At 33.3% G+C, this 14,785-nt stretch overlaps 1 protein-coding gene across 1 annotated transcript in view; it reads right to left on the minus strand.

Annotated features, from left to right (window-relative positions):
- YTHDC2 (YTH domain containing 2) overlaps positions 1-14,785 on the minus strand; it is a 92,678-nt gene that overhangs the window by 50,522 nt on the left and 27,371 nt on the right. The window contains exons 11-16 of the mRNA XM_044662327.1: positions 11,798-11,924; positions 11,543-11,608; positions 4,139-4,317; positions 3,779-3,875; positions 3,523-3,610; positions 3,353-3,433 (exon numbers count right to left, since the gene is read on the minus strand). Coding sequence (XP_044518262.1) covers positions 3,353-3,433; positions 3,523-3,610; positions 3,779-3,875; positions 4,139-4,317; positions 11,543-11,608; positions 11,798-11,924 — 638 coding nt within the window. The remainder of the gene's footprint in view (positions 1-3,352; positions 3,434-3,522; positions 3,611-3,778; positions 3,876-4,138; positions 4,318-11,542; positions 11,609-11,797; positions 11,925-14,785) is intronic.

The following is a 14,785-nucleotide window of genomic DNA, read 5'->3' on the forward strand; positions in this document are numbered from 1 at the left end:
TTAAAATTAACAGTAAGGATAGGCCCAAAGCTTTTGTTTATGGGACTATATTATAGACCATCTAAGCATTTTCAATGCTTTAAGCTACATTAACTGGTAAAATAATAAATCTCATGTTTTTTTATAAGTTAAAACTTTAATTTATATACTATGTTAGTAATGATAGAATTTTGGGAAAAAATTGTTGAAGAAATAAAAAATTTATGTTTTATAATTTTTAATTTTTTATATAAATATATATAACATATATAAGTTTAATAAGTTTTACTCTTATCCATCTACATGTATGTGTACTTATGCTTGTGCATATGTGGATATATGTATGTGCATATATATGCTTAAAATTATGTCTTCTAGTTTTGGAGTTTGATGGAAATAAAGGTATAATTTTTTGATTTAAGGGATAGGGGTTTAGTGAATATAAACATGGGAGAGTGCTAGATTTGGAGTCATAGGACTTGGTTTAAAATCCTAGGTATATAACTTAATACCTGATCTCAGGCATGTCACTTTACCTCACAGCCTGTTTCTTCCTCTGAAAAATGAGGAAACTGAACTAAATAAACTCTAGGGTACCTTGCAGTTTTAACCTATGGCACTAATCTAGGATCTTATACTTAGAAAAATATATTAAAATAAAACTTGATTTTAAGATTTCTAATTAGTTATCAATAAAATTTCTTTTCTTGTCAGACAAAATTAATAGGACATATAGAATTAGAATTTTTTGTGATTTAAATCCTGTCTTGTTAAATTTCAGAAAAAAAGCCCAAATTCTTTTATAATAGAATTCTGTTCTAATCATTTCTAAAAATTACTCAAAGTATCCAATAATTATAATCCTTATGAAGCTTAATTAAGTCTAGTAGGAAGATAAAAATATAAATTTTTTTCAATAACATAGAAAATATTTTTCCTACAATAATCAATTATTCCTACTACTATTTTGTTGAGAAACATTGCTATAGTGTTTTATTGATTCAGTCATTGTTGGGAAGAGGGAATTGAGAAGAAAATGGTTGCTGCTTTTTAAAGAATCATTTGGTGTTCTATTTTTTCAGAAAAGAGGTTATCTGGTATTTCTACAAACCTATCTAGGAATACACCTAGGAAATGTTGTTACCAGTTACTATTGTCCAAATGAAAAACTCCCACAACTAAATAATACTCTTTAATTTCCTCCTTGCACAATACTAAATTAGATGCCAATTTTCCCCCATATTAGCAAATGGCTATTAATGGATAATTAAGAGATAATAATTCACTATATTTATGTAACTGTAGTGGGAAATTCTGCTTTGAAATGGGAAAATTGCTATTATAATGGGTCAATAGCCAAGACTAAGAATATTTTTTTATAGTGAATTCTGGTTGTAAGAATATCCACTAAAACTAAGATCAGATCTATTACTTTCTTCATCATCTAATTGGTGAAGTAATTCACCAGCAATAAATCAACAAACATTCATTAAGTGCCTATTTTGTTCTAAGAGAAGCTAGGTGGTGCAATGGATAGAGCAGGGAGATTCATCTTCATGAGTTTAAATCTGCCTGCAGATACTTACCAGCTTATGTGACCCTGGATAAGTCACTTACCCTGTTTGCCTTAGGTGAGAACATCTGTAAAACGAGTGAAGAAGGAAATGGCAAACCATTCCAGTTTTATCTTTGAAAAAAAAAAAAAACCCAAATAGGGTCATTTCCCCCCAAACTAATGAAGAGTCCGAAATAACTGAATGATAACAACAAAAATTAACACTGTATTAAGTGCTAGGGATATAAAAATAAAAGCAAAATTGTCCCTGCCCTTCAGGGGTGGACATTCTAAAAGGGAAAACAACAGATACATATATAGGTATATATAAGTTATGTGAAATAGGTATTTAGTAAACTTAGAAGGAACTAGCAATTGGAAGGACCAAGGAAAGCACAAAAGGTGGCATTTCAAATGATTTTTTCAAAAACAACAACAACAAAAAAAAACAGGGATTTCAAGTCCCAGAGACAAGGAGGAAAAAGGTAGAATTCAGTGCTGAGGCAGAGTGGGGAGAAGATGAAATACCATGCATGAGGAAGAGCAAGAACAAGACATCACAGAGCAGTGATGGCAAATCTATGGCACAGGTGTCAAAGACGGCACAGAGAACTCTCTCTTTGGGTATGCCACCCTCCTCCCCTCCCCCCAGTTTGTTACTAAAAAGGCTGAGAGATTTGGGTAGAACTACTCCCCTCCCCCTTACCACCATGCCTGATGATATTTTTTCATATCCCCCAGCCCTCTGCCCAGCAGCCCAATGGGAGTGCATAGTGGGTAAGGTGGGCAGGTCACAGCTGGAGTAAAGAAGGGGTGCACCCAGCACTCAGTGGGGGGAAGGGGAATGGTATTCAGTCTCTGGGAGAGGTGGGCACAGCACTCAGTCTGGAAGGTTGGGGTGGGATTGGTGCCCATCACTCCTTCTCTAAAAGGTTCACCATCACTGTCACAGAGTATCTGCAGAAGTAATGTATAAGAAGACTTGAAGGTCAGTTGAAAACAGGTTATAAAGAGTTTTTTTGAATTTCTTAAAGGCAAAAAAAAGTTTCTATTTGATCCTAGAGGTAAGAGAGAATCATTGGATTTTACTAAATAAGGAGGTGATATGGTCAAATGTATGTTTTAGGAAAATCATTTCTGTTGCTATGTGGAGGACCAAATGTAGTAGAGAAAGACATAGCTTAGGCTAACTAATTATTTGTTGTTGTTTAGTCCCTATTTGGGATTGCCTTTGAAAAGATACTGAAGTGGTTTGCCATTTCTTTCTCTAGCTGATTTTACAGATGAAGAAACTGAGGCAAACAGGGTAAAGTGACCTGCCTAGGGTCACACAGCTAATAAATGTCTGAGGCCAGATGTAAACTCGAGAAGATGATTCTTCCTGACTTCAGGGCCAGCACTGTACCACCCTACTGTCTTAAGACTAACTTAATTAATGCAATATAGTCCAGGTGACCAGAGCCTTAATTAAGATGGTAGTCATGTAAGCAGAGATGGGAAATTATGAGAGATTTTCTAAAGAAGAAATGACAAAATATAAACTTAATTAGATAAAACTTAATTAGAGTCACAGTAAGGTATCAAGAATGACATCCTGAGTTAATGAAAGGATGGTTGTATCCTCCCTTAAAAATAATAAGTTTAGAATATAGACATCTGAGGGAAAAGATACTGAATTGTTCTGGACATGTGAAATATAAGATGTCTATGAAACATACAACATGAAATGTCCAACAGCCAGTTAGTGATACAAATCTGGTCATCATATGTATAAATGTGATAATTAAAAAGAGAGCTAATAACAGTACTAAAACATACCTCTTTCACCTTGCCAGAATCAATAACAAAGACAACATCATTGACCGTAATGCTTGTTTCTGCAATATTAGTAGAAAGGATCTGCAATAATAATATCATTTTTTAAGTAATGCTAGAAATAGAAAAAAATTTCTAATAACAATGGAAATTAAAATTTACATGATACTTACTATTTTCCGAATACCTGAAGGTGGATTTTTTAGTACTTTTTTTTGATCAGATGTTTGCATATTTGAATGAAGCATAAAGACTTGATACCTATGAGCAACAAAAAGATTAACAATGAACTAAATATAAAAAATTCAGCTTTACTTAGATAAATCACTTCACCTCTATAGATTTCAATTTCCTCTCTCTACAAAATAAGTGGCTTGAATTAGATAATCTCTAAAGGTCATTCTAGTTCTAAAATTCTATGAGTTTTACCTGTGTGTGTTATCTGCAAAACGCTTGTCATCAAACAGAATGCGATCTCTCAGGCCAACAATTTCATCATACCCAGGCAGGAAAATTAAGATTGCTCCTATGGGAAGCATAAAGAAGAATGCCCAACAAAACTCAATAGATCTCATTTTGAAATAACAACTTCAATCAAACAAGAAATATTTACTAAAATTCTACCATATGAAACAACCTAAGTGTAGCTGATTTGTAATGCTAAAATACTTTTCTGACTATTCATGCATAATTATACACAATTCCAAGTAAGACAATTTGGAAAAACAAGAATCAACTTAAAATAAAATTATTTTGGTTCCTTATGTTTAATGTATAGCACTTATTTACCAGCATCACAACTATGGCAGATGTTATAGAGAAGGTGCATAATCAAATCCAAGTCCACTTTTTCATCATCAAAACTGTGATGATATGCTTTTAGTAATTCTCTATCTTCTGCATTGAGATCACTTCCATTTGCTTGGACTAAGGAACTTTCATCTAGGTTTCCAAATTCCAATGAAGCACTTAAAAAGAAAAAAAGAATAAAGAAAAGCCAATTTCTCATAAAAAGAAAATTTCAAAGACCAGTATTACCTCAACACATTACAAATGTACTTCACTTATTACTGTACTGTCCAGTAGATGGTGTATTCTTCTAAATTTTTAACACATAACTTGCTAATTGCTACTTGGGGTTTCAAATGTGCTTTCAGTCCCTTTGAAGAAACATGGCATAGAAGATAAGCCTTGGACTCAGGAAAACCTGGGTTCAAATCTTATCTCTTAACTCTTAACATCTATAGCAGTCAACCTGAGTTTCCTTGTTATTAAAATGGAGACTATCTGTAGTAACTAATACATAGGGGCTGTGGTTAGGCTCAGACACATACATTTTACATGTGTATATAATCATTATTATTATTGCTGCTGCTGCTTTAAGGTGTGGTAGAATTAATGACTTTTAAATAGGATATGCTATTAATTTCTCTTTAAAGTGGCAAGGAGAACTTGATTAGTCCAGTGAAATGGGGCTTAACTGCTGATATGGCTTTTTGGCTGCCCAAAGTATAAAAAATCCAGTCAAGATTCTTTGGATTGGACAGGATTGCCATTGTTATGACTTCTCTGACTGAGCATTGCTATCATGCCAAATGCAGGCAAACTGGAGCTTCATCCAGCTGATTCAACATTTCACCCTTATTGGTTCTTTTTGTAGATGAATAGATTTTTTTTTATTAAATATTTTATGGCCTACCAGTATTTCATTCCAAGCCTGAACAGCCTTCATTAACAAAAACATAAGATAAAATATGAAAATACTTTGGAAAACCTTTCCTTCAAAACTTCAACCTCTCCTTGCCAAGGACCACAGAGAACAATCTCTACAACTACATTGTTCATTCCAGTCACTCTCCTTACTCAAGTCTCAATCTTTTAGGAAAATATACTAATGGAATGTAACTGTAAAACTAGCATTTGATCTAAAGTGAGCAAGTTGCTCTATGCCTGAAGTAAACAGCATTCTTTATAAGTTTTAATATATACCAAGGGCTTTTATCTAAGATGTTATATTCCAGTGGCTCTTTTTTCCTATGTAGAATACAATTCTAAATGCTGTCTTTTGGTTTTATTTTAAATGGCTCCTATGAATTCAATATGTATGTATGTACATATATGTATGTATGTGTATATATATATACATATATATAATATACTTAGCCTTAAAAAAATTGTCAAAACTGTCACAAATTATTTTTTTTCTACTTGTCCATGCATATTTCTTTAAAAAACCGATTCAACACACATTTATTAAATGCCTAAAATGTATCTGATAACTAAAAACATACAGTGGTATTCTTAAAATGAAAAGTTTTTTAATGAATACATTTCCCTAAAAAGCTGGAAGAAAACTAATATTTCAAGGTGCTATAAAAAAAACAATTTTCAAATGAGAATTAAATAAAACTCCCTCTTTTAGCCTGTTAAAAACCATTGCCAACACTGTTGACCAAATAAGAATATTTTTAATAATGATTTTTTTTGATCCAAATCTGTGGAGTTTATATTATAATTCACATTTTTATAGCATTTTAAGGTTTACAAAGCACTTTCCTTACAACAACTCTGTGAACCTGGAGCCATAACATTTTAATTCTCATCTTGCAGATAAGGAAATTGAGGCTCAGAGAAATTAAATGATTTACTTAAAGTTATACAAGTCAGTTAAATGTCAGAGTCAAAATTTGAATTCAGGTCTTCTGACTCCAAATCCAGTGTTCTTTCCACTAAACTACACAACTGTCTCCACAAGTCATTCTACCACAATCACAGAAGAAAAGGGGAAAAAACAGCATAGAACTGTCATTTATTTATAACTAGGGAAACTTCAATTTAGGTCACCTTCCTAATTTCTAAAATATTAATACAAAAGCCAGATTACAAAATCATCTTACTGAGAGATATAGAAAGTGGAGTAGAATATGAATACTAACACATCCTAATATTCCACACAAACAACCAAAAATAACTTCACAGAATCAATACTAAAAGTGGCAAAAATAAGACAGGAATCCGAAGTGAGGCTGAACTGCCAGGGATAAGGAAGAAGGAAGGTTTCTGACTTCCCTGACCTCCTTCCCACTACTTTAAGCCCTAAAGGCAGGAACAGAGCACAGTAAAATCAACAAGGTAGCCCCTGGGAATAGGAGGAAACCTCACTTTGCTGAGCCCCAGAGCTTCCATCCCAGAGGATACCACTAGAATTTGCAGGCAGCCTCAGCTCCAGGGGGAAACCTCACTTTGCTGAGCCCCAGAGCTTCCATCCCAGAGGATACCACTGGAATTTGCAGGCAGCCTCAGCTCCAGAGACCCCTGCTGGCCCACAGCTAGAGACTTAAGAAGTGGTCACCACAAAGTCTACAGGCACTAGGCTCTAAGGACAGGAACTCAAACCTTGCTGCTAACAAGTAAGGGACTTTTGATATCTGAGGAACACAGACTAGAGACCTACTCTCTTCCAGGCTGCAGCAGTGGAAAAGGAAAGAAGAAATGTGCACCAGTGAGTAGGGTTGTTGTAGCTCAATCAGCTGTGGTCACTCCCATGAGAGTGAAGAAACTGGCAGCAGAACTGTCCACAATTTCTGATTGCAGCACCCTGAGATCAATCATAGACTGGGGTTTGAGGTAGGAACCAGGAATACATCTGATCCTGGACCATAAAAATTGGAAAAACTAAAGATGATCTAAGAAAAAACAAACACATGCAAAAAATCCTGAAACCTAAGGTAACATATTCCAACATTCTAGGAACCCTGGGATTCCAGAAAAAAAACAATAATTGTCTATTGATTTGGCTGCTAAAATTTTCTAATAAAAATAAAAATTATCAAGCAAAGGAGAAATAACTCATCTATTAAGAGCTATTATGGGAATAGAGAAGACCTTGTATCAAACTCAGAAGACAGTGAAATAAAAATACCTGCTTCAGAAACAGTAAAGAAACACAATAAATGGCCACGAGTTCAAAAAAACTTTTGAAAGAAAAAACCCTCAAAAATCAATGAGAGAAGGGGGCAGCTGGGTAGCTCAGTGGAGTGAAAGTCAGGCCTAGAGACAGGAGGTCCTAGGTTCAAACCCGGCCTCAGCCACTTCCCAGCTGTGTGACCCTCGGCAAGTAACTTGACCCCCTGCCCACCCTTACCAATCTTCCACCTATGAGACAATACACCAAAGTACAAGGGTTAAAAAAAAATCAATGATAGAGATGAAGGAAAAAATAGAAAAAACAATAAGGTCAATTTAAGAAAATTATGAAAGAAAGACCACCCAAATGGAAAAAGGGATCCAGAACCTCACAGAAGAAAATGATGTATCAAGAACCCTTGGAAGTCAACAACTTCCTAAGCCAACAAGAAATAACAAAGCAAAATCAAAAGAATATAATAATAGAAGAGAACATGAAACATCTTTTCACAAAAATAACTGACCTAGAAAACAGATCAAGGAGAGGCAATATAAGAATAGCAGGACTTCTGGAAAGTTATGATCAAAGATAATAATAAGATCAGGGGTCGGCAATGTATGGCTCTCGAGCCATATCTGGCTCTTTTGAGGGCCAGATATGGCTCTTTCTGCAGGAGCCATAAAGTTAATTTTTTTTCAGGCTCTATTACGGGAGCTCACATTGTCAGCACTGTACGGCTCTTACGAAATTACATTTTAAAAAATGTGGTGTTTATGGCTCTCACAGCCAAAAAGGTTGCCGACCCCTGGTTTAGATCATACTCCAAGAAATCATCAAGGAAAACCGCCCAGAAATTCTAGAATCAGAAAGTAAAATAGTAACTGAAAAGAATACACCAAAATCAACCTCGAAGAGACCCAAACATAAAAATGCATAGGAGCATCATTGCTAAGTTCTGTAGCTTCCAGATTAAATAGAAAATACTATAAGCAACAAGAAAAAAAATTAAATACTGTGGCAAGAATAAAACAAGACTTAGCAGTTGCAATATTAAAAAGAACTTGGGACATGGAACATAGAATTTTGCAAAAGAACTGGGCTTACAACCAAGAAAAACGTATCTAGCAAAGATGAACATAATTATAAAAGATAAAAAATGGATATTTAATGAACTAAAAGTTTCAACTATTCCTAAGGAAAAACACAGAACTTAGTAGAAAAAGCTGATCTATAAGAAACATACAAAGGTAACGAAAGACTAAGTAGAAGAAGCTCAAAAGGTGAAATTGTTTGATTCTGGTATGGGAAAATGGCCACTGGGAATGGCATCATTGCCTGGACATTTTGAAGAGGCAAGTATGGATGGAAGACTCAAGGTTAAAGTGAATGTAATGGAATGAGCCAAAATGGTAGTGGAATAGACCAAGAGGTGGAAGGATTGAATAGTTATCTCATATGGAGGAAGAATGAATGAAGGAACTGTCACAGAGAAGGGGAGAAAGGGATAAAGAGAGAACAACATACACAATTAGAAGGGTAAAAATCTTAACATAAAGAGAAACATGATGGAAGCAGGAATAAGGAAGGGATTAGGGAGCCCCCCTGGGGATTAAAGGAATAAAAGAGAAGGAAGGGTGACTAAGAGAAAAGAGGGCAAGGGGATAAGTAAAGGGAGGGAAAGAAGGGATACCTAGAGGGGAGTACATATTAAGAGGTAATAGGGTAATGTGATGGAATAAAGGAGGGACCCTTAGAATAGACAGAAGAAAAATATTCAGAATCAAACTCATATCAAGAAGTAAGAGAGCCTAGTTCAGGAAATAAAGAAGGAATTTGGAGAAAGATGGAAAGAATAAGAATTAAAAGGGGGAAGGGTCAAGAGAGTCCTTTTGGAAAGGTGGATCAATTTGGAACAAGGAAGAAAAGGAGAGAGGATAAGGGAGGATTTCTGGGAAGGAGTGTGAATTGGAGAGGTATTGGTCAAAGGAAACTGGACATCTAAGGAAGAATATGGCAGAAAGAAAGGAAAAGGGGGACAAACAAAAAAGGAGAAATGGAATAGATGGAAATACACATCTAGTAATTATGATAATGAATGTAAATGGGATGAATTGTCCATGGGAAATAAATAGATAGCAGAAAGGAACAAAAACCAGGAGTTGACAATGTGTAGTTTCAAGAAACACATTGAAAATAAGAGACGCACAACAGAATGAAGGTGAGCAGCTGGAACAAAATATGCTCAGCTGATCCAGAGAAGGCAGGAATAAATAGTCATAATCCCTGACAGAGTTGGAGCTAAAATGGATATAACTGGAAGATATGAAGAGGGTAACTATATTATGTTGAGGGATACTATGGATAATGATTGTTAACCAATATTGAAACTAGATGCACCAAGAGTTAAAGCATCCAGATTTTTATAGGAACTAAATGAGATTCAGATAAAAAATAATAGCAGGGGGCTTTAATTGTCCCCTCTCAGAATTAGATAAATCTAACCAAAAAATAAATAAGAAATTTAAAGAGATGAATAGAATATAAGTTAAATATGATAGATATCTGTGAGAGCTCCCATATGAGCTAGCATGAGGCTAGCAGTAGATCTAAGCCTGAACATATACATAATCTAAACACAGTTTCATGTGGGACAATGATGGTTTAGAGGACATTAATAGTATGCAAAAGTTTTAGTTTAATATTCATCATACTATGGAGGTAAATTCTGCATTTCTCAGGGGTTGTGGCATTAAAAAACAAAAGTTCCACTGGGTATGATCAAGTTGGGAAAAACTTGATTTTGGAAAGAGTATGGTCCCAGCACCAGACTGTGTCTGTGGACTATGGACCAATCTAGTTAAATATGGCCCTGGTAACAGGTTAACTGAGAATCAGACAGGTTAAGCTGATCAAATTAAATGCTGATATGATCAAATGCTCCATGTCCCATGGAGATTACATCACTAGAGCTGCTGTGAACTGTATTTTACAAAACAATTTTGAAATAAACATTAAGAGCCTTAAAGCTGTTCATGTTCATTGACCTAGGAATCCCATTATTAGGATTAGGACCTAATGAACCTTACCGAAAGGGCATTACTGAAAAAGTTGTATGTGAATGAAAATACTCATGGTAGCTTTATTTGTAATGACAAAATACCTAGAAATAACATAAATGCAAAGACTGGGAGAAATGGTTAGATTGTAATATCATAATGTTATGGACTATTATTATATCATTAGAAATGACAAATACTGGAAATATAGTATTCCATCAAAATCATGCCATTAACTAGTTCAGTCTTTCTCCAATTGATAGACATCTTTAAATTTTCCACTTCTTTGCCACCACAAAAAAGAGCCGCTATATTTGTATACACATAGCTCCTTCTCCTTTTTCTTTGATCTCTTTGGGATATAGAAATATCTATTACTTTCAACCAAAATATATTATCCCTAGGACAAACACTAAATAGTGTTTGTCTGGATGCAAAACAGAAATATACAATACAGACCAAAATATTCATAGTTGGGGTTATTTTGGTAGCAAAGAATGCTCCATATACATAGTGCTCCAGATTTTATAGCAGGTTCCTTGAATTTCCTATTAAAGATCTTGGGGTGCCTATAAGCTAGATTTAGGACAATGTTCATCTTTCCAGGTTTAGTTAATTGGCTTTGCAACTAAATGGTACTAAATTTGGACACCTTATTTCTGCTTCTAAAACAATAGTAACAATATCAATTGCAGTTTTTTCAAGTTTTATTTTATTCAGTAAATTCACCATGTTAAAAAAATTCTACTTTAAAAGCATTCCATTCCTTACATAAAATCCTTAAGGTAAGAATTTCAAAAATAACAAATATTCTATTGTAAATACAACCAATTTTCCCTACAATTTTCTTCTTGTGTTAGGGTAAAACAAGAAAAGATAGTAGAAATTTGATTTTTTAAAAAAATGTTTAAAATTATTTTTTAAATTATTAAAACATCCATTCGTTTCATTACAATTCAAAACTTAAGGTATTATCCTTCTGATTTTTCAGTCTATTAGGAAAAATATGCCAAATCCCATTGACACTTAGTTGTCTACTGTCATTATATTCTTATAAAAATGACAAGTTAAACATATCTTTAATGGAATATCATATTCTATTATACAGATATTTGCCCCAATTTTATGATAGTATGTCATCTTAAAAACAAAGCAAGATCTATGATGCTAGAGAGAGCACACGTGTGTGTGTGTGAATGAAATCTCTTTAAATCAAAAATATCACCTTACCTGTAAGACTCCAGAAGGTCTACAATCTCAGTCTGTCCAAAGTGTTTAGCCCAATCTAAAGCCATCCTGCCAAAATTTCAAAAACTCAATATAAGATGACTTTTCTTTTAAATTAATACCCTAAAACATGTAATAGTTTATTATTCATCTATCAAAATGTAGATGAAAGTTTTTTTAGAGAGCTTTTATTATAATAAAATACAAATGAATTTAAAGATATAAAAATACACATAACTGAAGTTTTAAAAAAATTACCAGCCATTTGATGCTTTGCTATGGACATTGGCTCCCATACTAATTAACTGTTCTACTTGACTCAAAAAACCTCTTCCTGCAGCAACCATTAGTGCTGTTGCACTGGTTTCGCTGTGCCTGTAATCCACTAACAAGAAAAAGTAATAAAATAGTTATAACAATATTTTTCAAACTATCATAAAATATATGAACATTACAAATTTAAGATTTTAGTCAACTGAAACATTTTGATGTCCTTAATCAAGGAAATCAGATGTTCAAAAATATAGAAAAACTTGAAAACATTAAAAAAAAAACACTAGCCATAATTTGTTTTTAAACCCTTGTACTTCGGTGTATTGTCTCATAGGTGGAAGATTGGTAAGAGTGGGCAATGGGGGTCAAGTGACTTGCCCAGGGTCACACAGCTGGGAAGTGGCTGAGGCCGGGTTTGAATCTAAGACCTCCTGTCTCTAGGCCTGACTCTCACTCCACTGAGCTACCCAGCTGCCCCACTAGCCATAATTTTTAAATGAGAACAAACTTGAAATGTAATTGCATAGAAGAGTATTTTTCTCTTCATAAAAAGCAAACTTAAGCAGGTCAATCAATGAAGATCTTTGTTCTTACCCCTCAAGGTAGGATTAGAGAAAGGACTGTACATGGAGGAATGATTAAGTGGAAGTAACAGTTAAAATTCTAAAGAAAGAACAGTAATATTTGACATCTGTAACAATGGTGAAAAAGAATCACTTGAATTATATCCCTTGCCCTAGACCAGTGATGGGCAAACTATTCCCTGCGGGCCAGATCCAGGCCATAGTTTGCCCATCACAGCCCTAGACACTTTCTTGGTCATAAAATGATGACATATAAATTAAAAACAGAAATTGGATGCAAAATGCAAACTTATTTTTATTAGTAACTGAATGGAGTTACACCAGAAATCTATTAATTCAAAGCATTATAGAAGACTAAACAATGAGATCATATCCTCATGGAATTTAAAGAGAATTTCATCACTGGTAAAATTGTTCTATCTCATAAAATCTCTCCATGAGGAAAATTTTGATAATTGAAAATTTTCTACAATGCATTTCTCAGGTACTTTAAAAATTAGCATTTCTAAAAATAATTTGCTCTTATTAATAAGTAAACAAAATTAAATAGGTAATTTCTGAAAAGAATTTATCATAGGAAACAAAACTGCTTGATAAAACTTACTTAAACCAATGAATGAATTATCTTTTAGGACTTTTAATATTCCTTCAATCATTTCCAAATATATTTTGAATGATTATTCTTCATTCACATATGAACATATATGAAGAACAGCATATGTTTGTGTATACACATATGTGATCACACTTATACATGCATACATAAAGTACAATATTTTAAAATGTTCCTTTCCGGAGTTATATTGTACAACTACATATATGTGTACATATATGATAAAACATACATAAGCAAATATATAAAGTATATTATATATTATACATTATATATGTCATACATATAGATATATGCATTAATATGTATCTCAAATACTTATCTACATATGTAATATCTAAATATGTAAAATATAACAAATATGGTTGATTCCATGATTCCCACATTTCCGCAAAGCTGCATGTCCCCATCCTAATATACAAGATAATTGTGTACTTTGTAATTATAACTTTGGCTTCTTTCAAATGACTTGAATACATTAATTCAATCATTTTGTGAGTAGAGCAAGAAGAAAAGTAAAGAAGTCTAAGGAGAAAGGAGGAAGAATAAAAATGCCTCTGGGAAAAATAGGTACTCAAACCAAAAGGAAAAAAAAATTAGGAAAAAAACATAAAACATGGGCAGAGGGAGAAATTAAAGAAAATAAATATAGAAATAAAACAGACGTCAAAAGAATATATTATTATTTTTAAAAGAGTATATATTTCAGCCATTGTGATGCTTGAATTGACTGTTTGGATGTGTAGTCAAGAGTTTCTAAATTTAAATTCCTTTGACATATAATAGACATATAATGATAGCAAGTTAACAGAAGGTTGCCACGTTAGCACCTATAGAAGCTACTTTATAAAGTTATTATATTATTAAAATTTTGATAATGTATATAAAATTATTCATAAGCCTTAAAATATTACAGAGAAAACTTAACAATTAAATATTAGCCTTGACTATTCTAATGCAATGTGTCTAGTAATAATTGCTGTTTAATAAATGTAAAATTCCATAACAGTAAAGTTTTTTCTAGGCTAATGGGTAACTCACAATTAGCAATACTAATTTTGAACAAATAACCCCGTACAACCAATACTTTCCTTGGTCCTGAATCATAGAATAGTTAATTATCATGGCAGTATCTAATTCTGTAGCATCTACTTTATAGGGAAAGAGAATTAGGTACTTCACAGGTAAGATTTTATGACAATATGTAGCAAATTCCTTCTACTTCTCTCTAATATCTTTACCAAGTACATTTCAATTATCTATCAAACTAATGTAAACTTCGAAACCACAACCACTAACCAAAACAAGAAATACAAAAAGATTTAAGAACTTGTCAGAAGAAAAGAAATGTATGTGCTTTGTACTGTGTATTAGTTTTTTCTCACAGTGTCTCAAAATTTATAAGATATTAAAGCTTTATAATGCACTAAGATTTGGGGGCACATTATATATTCAAACTCCAAGTTAAAAAAGAAAATGTTTTCCTAAGAAAAAAAAATCTAAATCTTGAAATTGTATAACTAAAGGCACAAAACCCACAGATCTAATTGGTCTTACGAGGCTATACACAGACTTAAGATATATAAGATTTTATTGGTCATCAGAAACCTAAAGATTATCAGTATCACATGCATCTAGTGAGATATACACTCAAAGAGAAAAATAGGGTAGCAAAAAAATCTTCCCTGTTCCCTTTCTCCTCTTCTGCAAATACAAGAAAAGAAAATTTACAAAATGGGACTCAATAGGAAAAAGAAGGTACAAAGCTTACTTGCT

Source organism: Gracilinanus agilis, chromosome 1, assembly GCF_016433145.1.
Source record: "Gracilinanus agilis isolate LMUSP501 chromosome 1, AgileGrace, whole genome shotgun sequence".
In the NCBI taxonomy this organism is placed as follows: Eukaryota; Metazoa; Chordata; class Mammalia; order Didelphimorphia; family Didelphidae; genus Gracilinanus; species Gracilinanus agilis.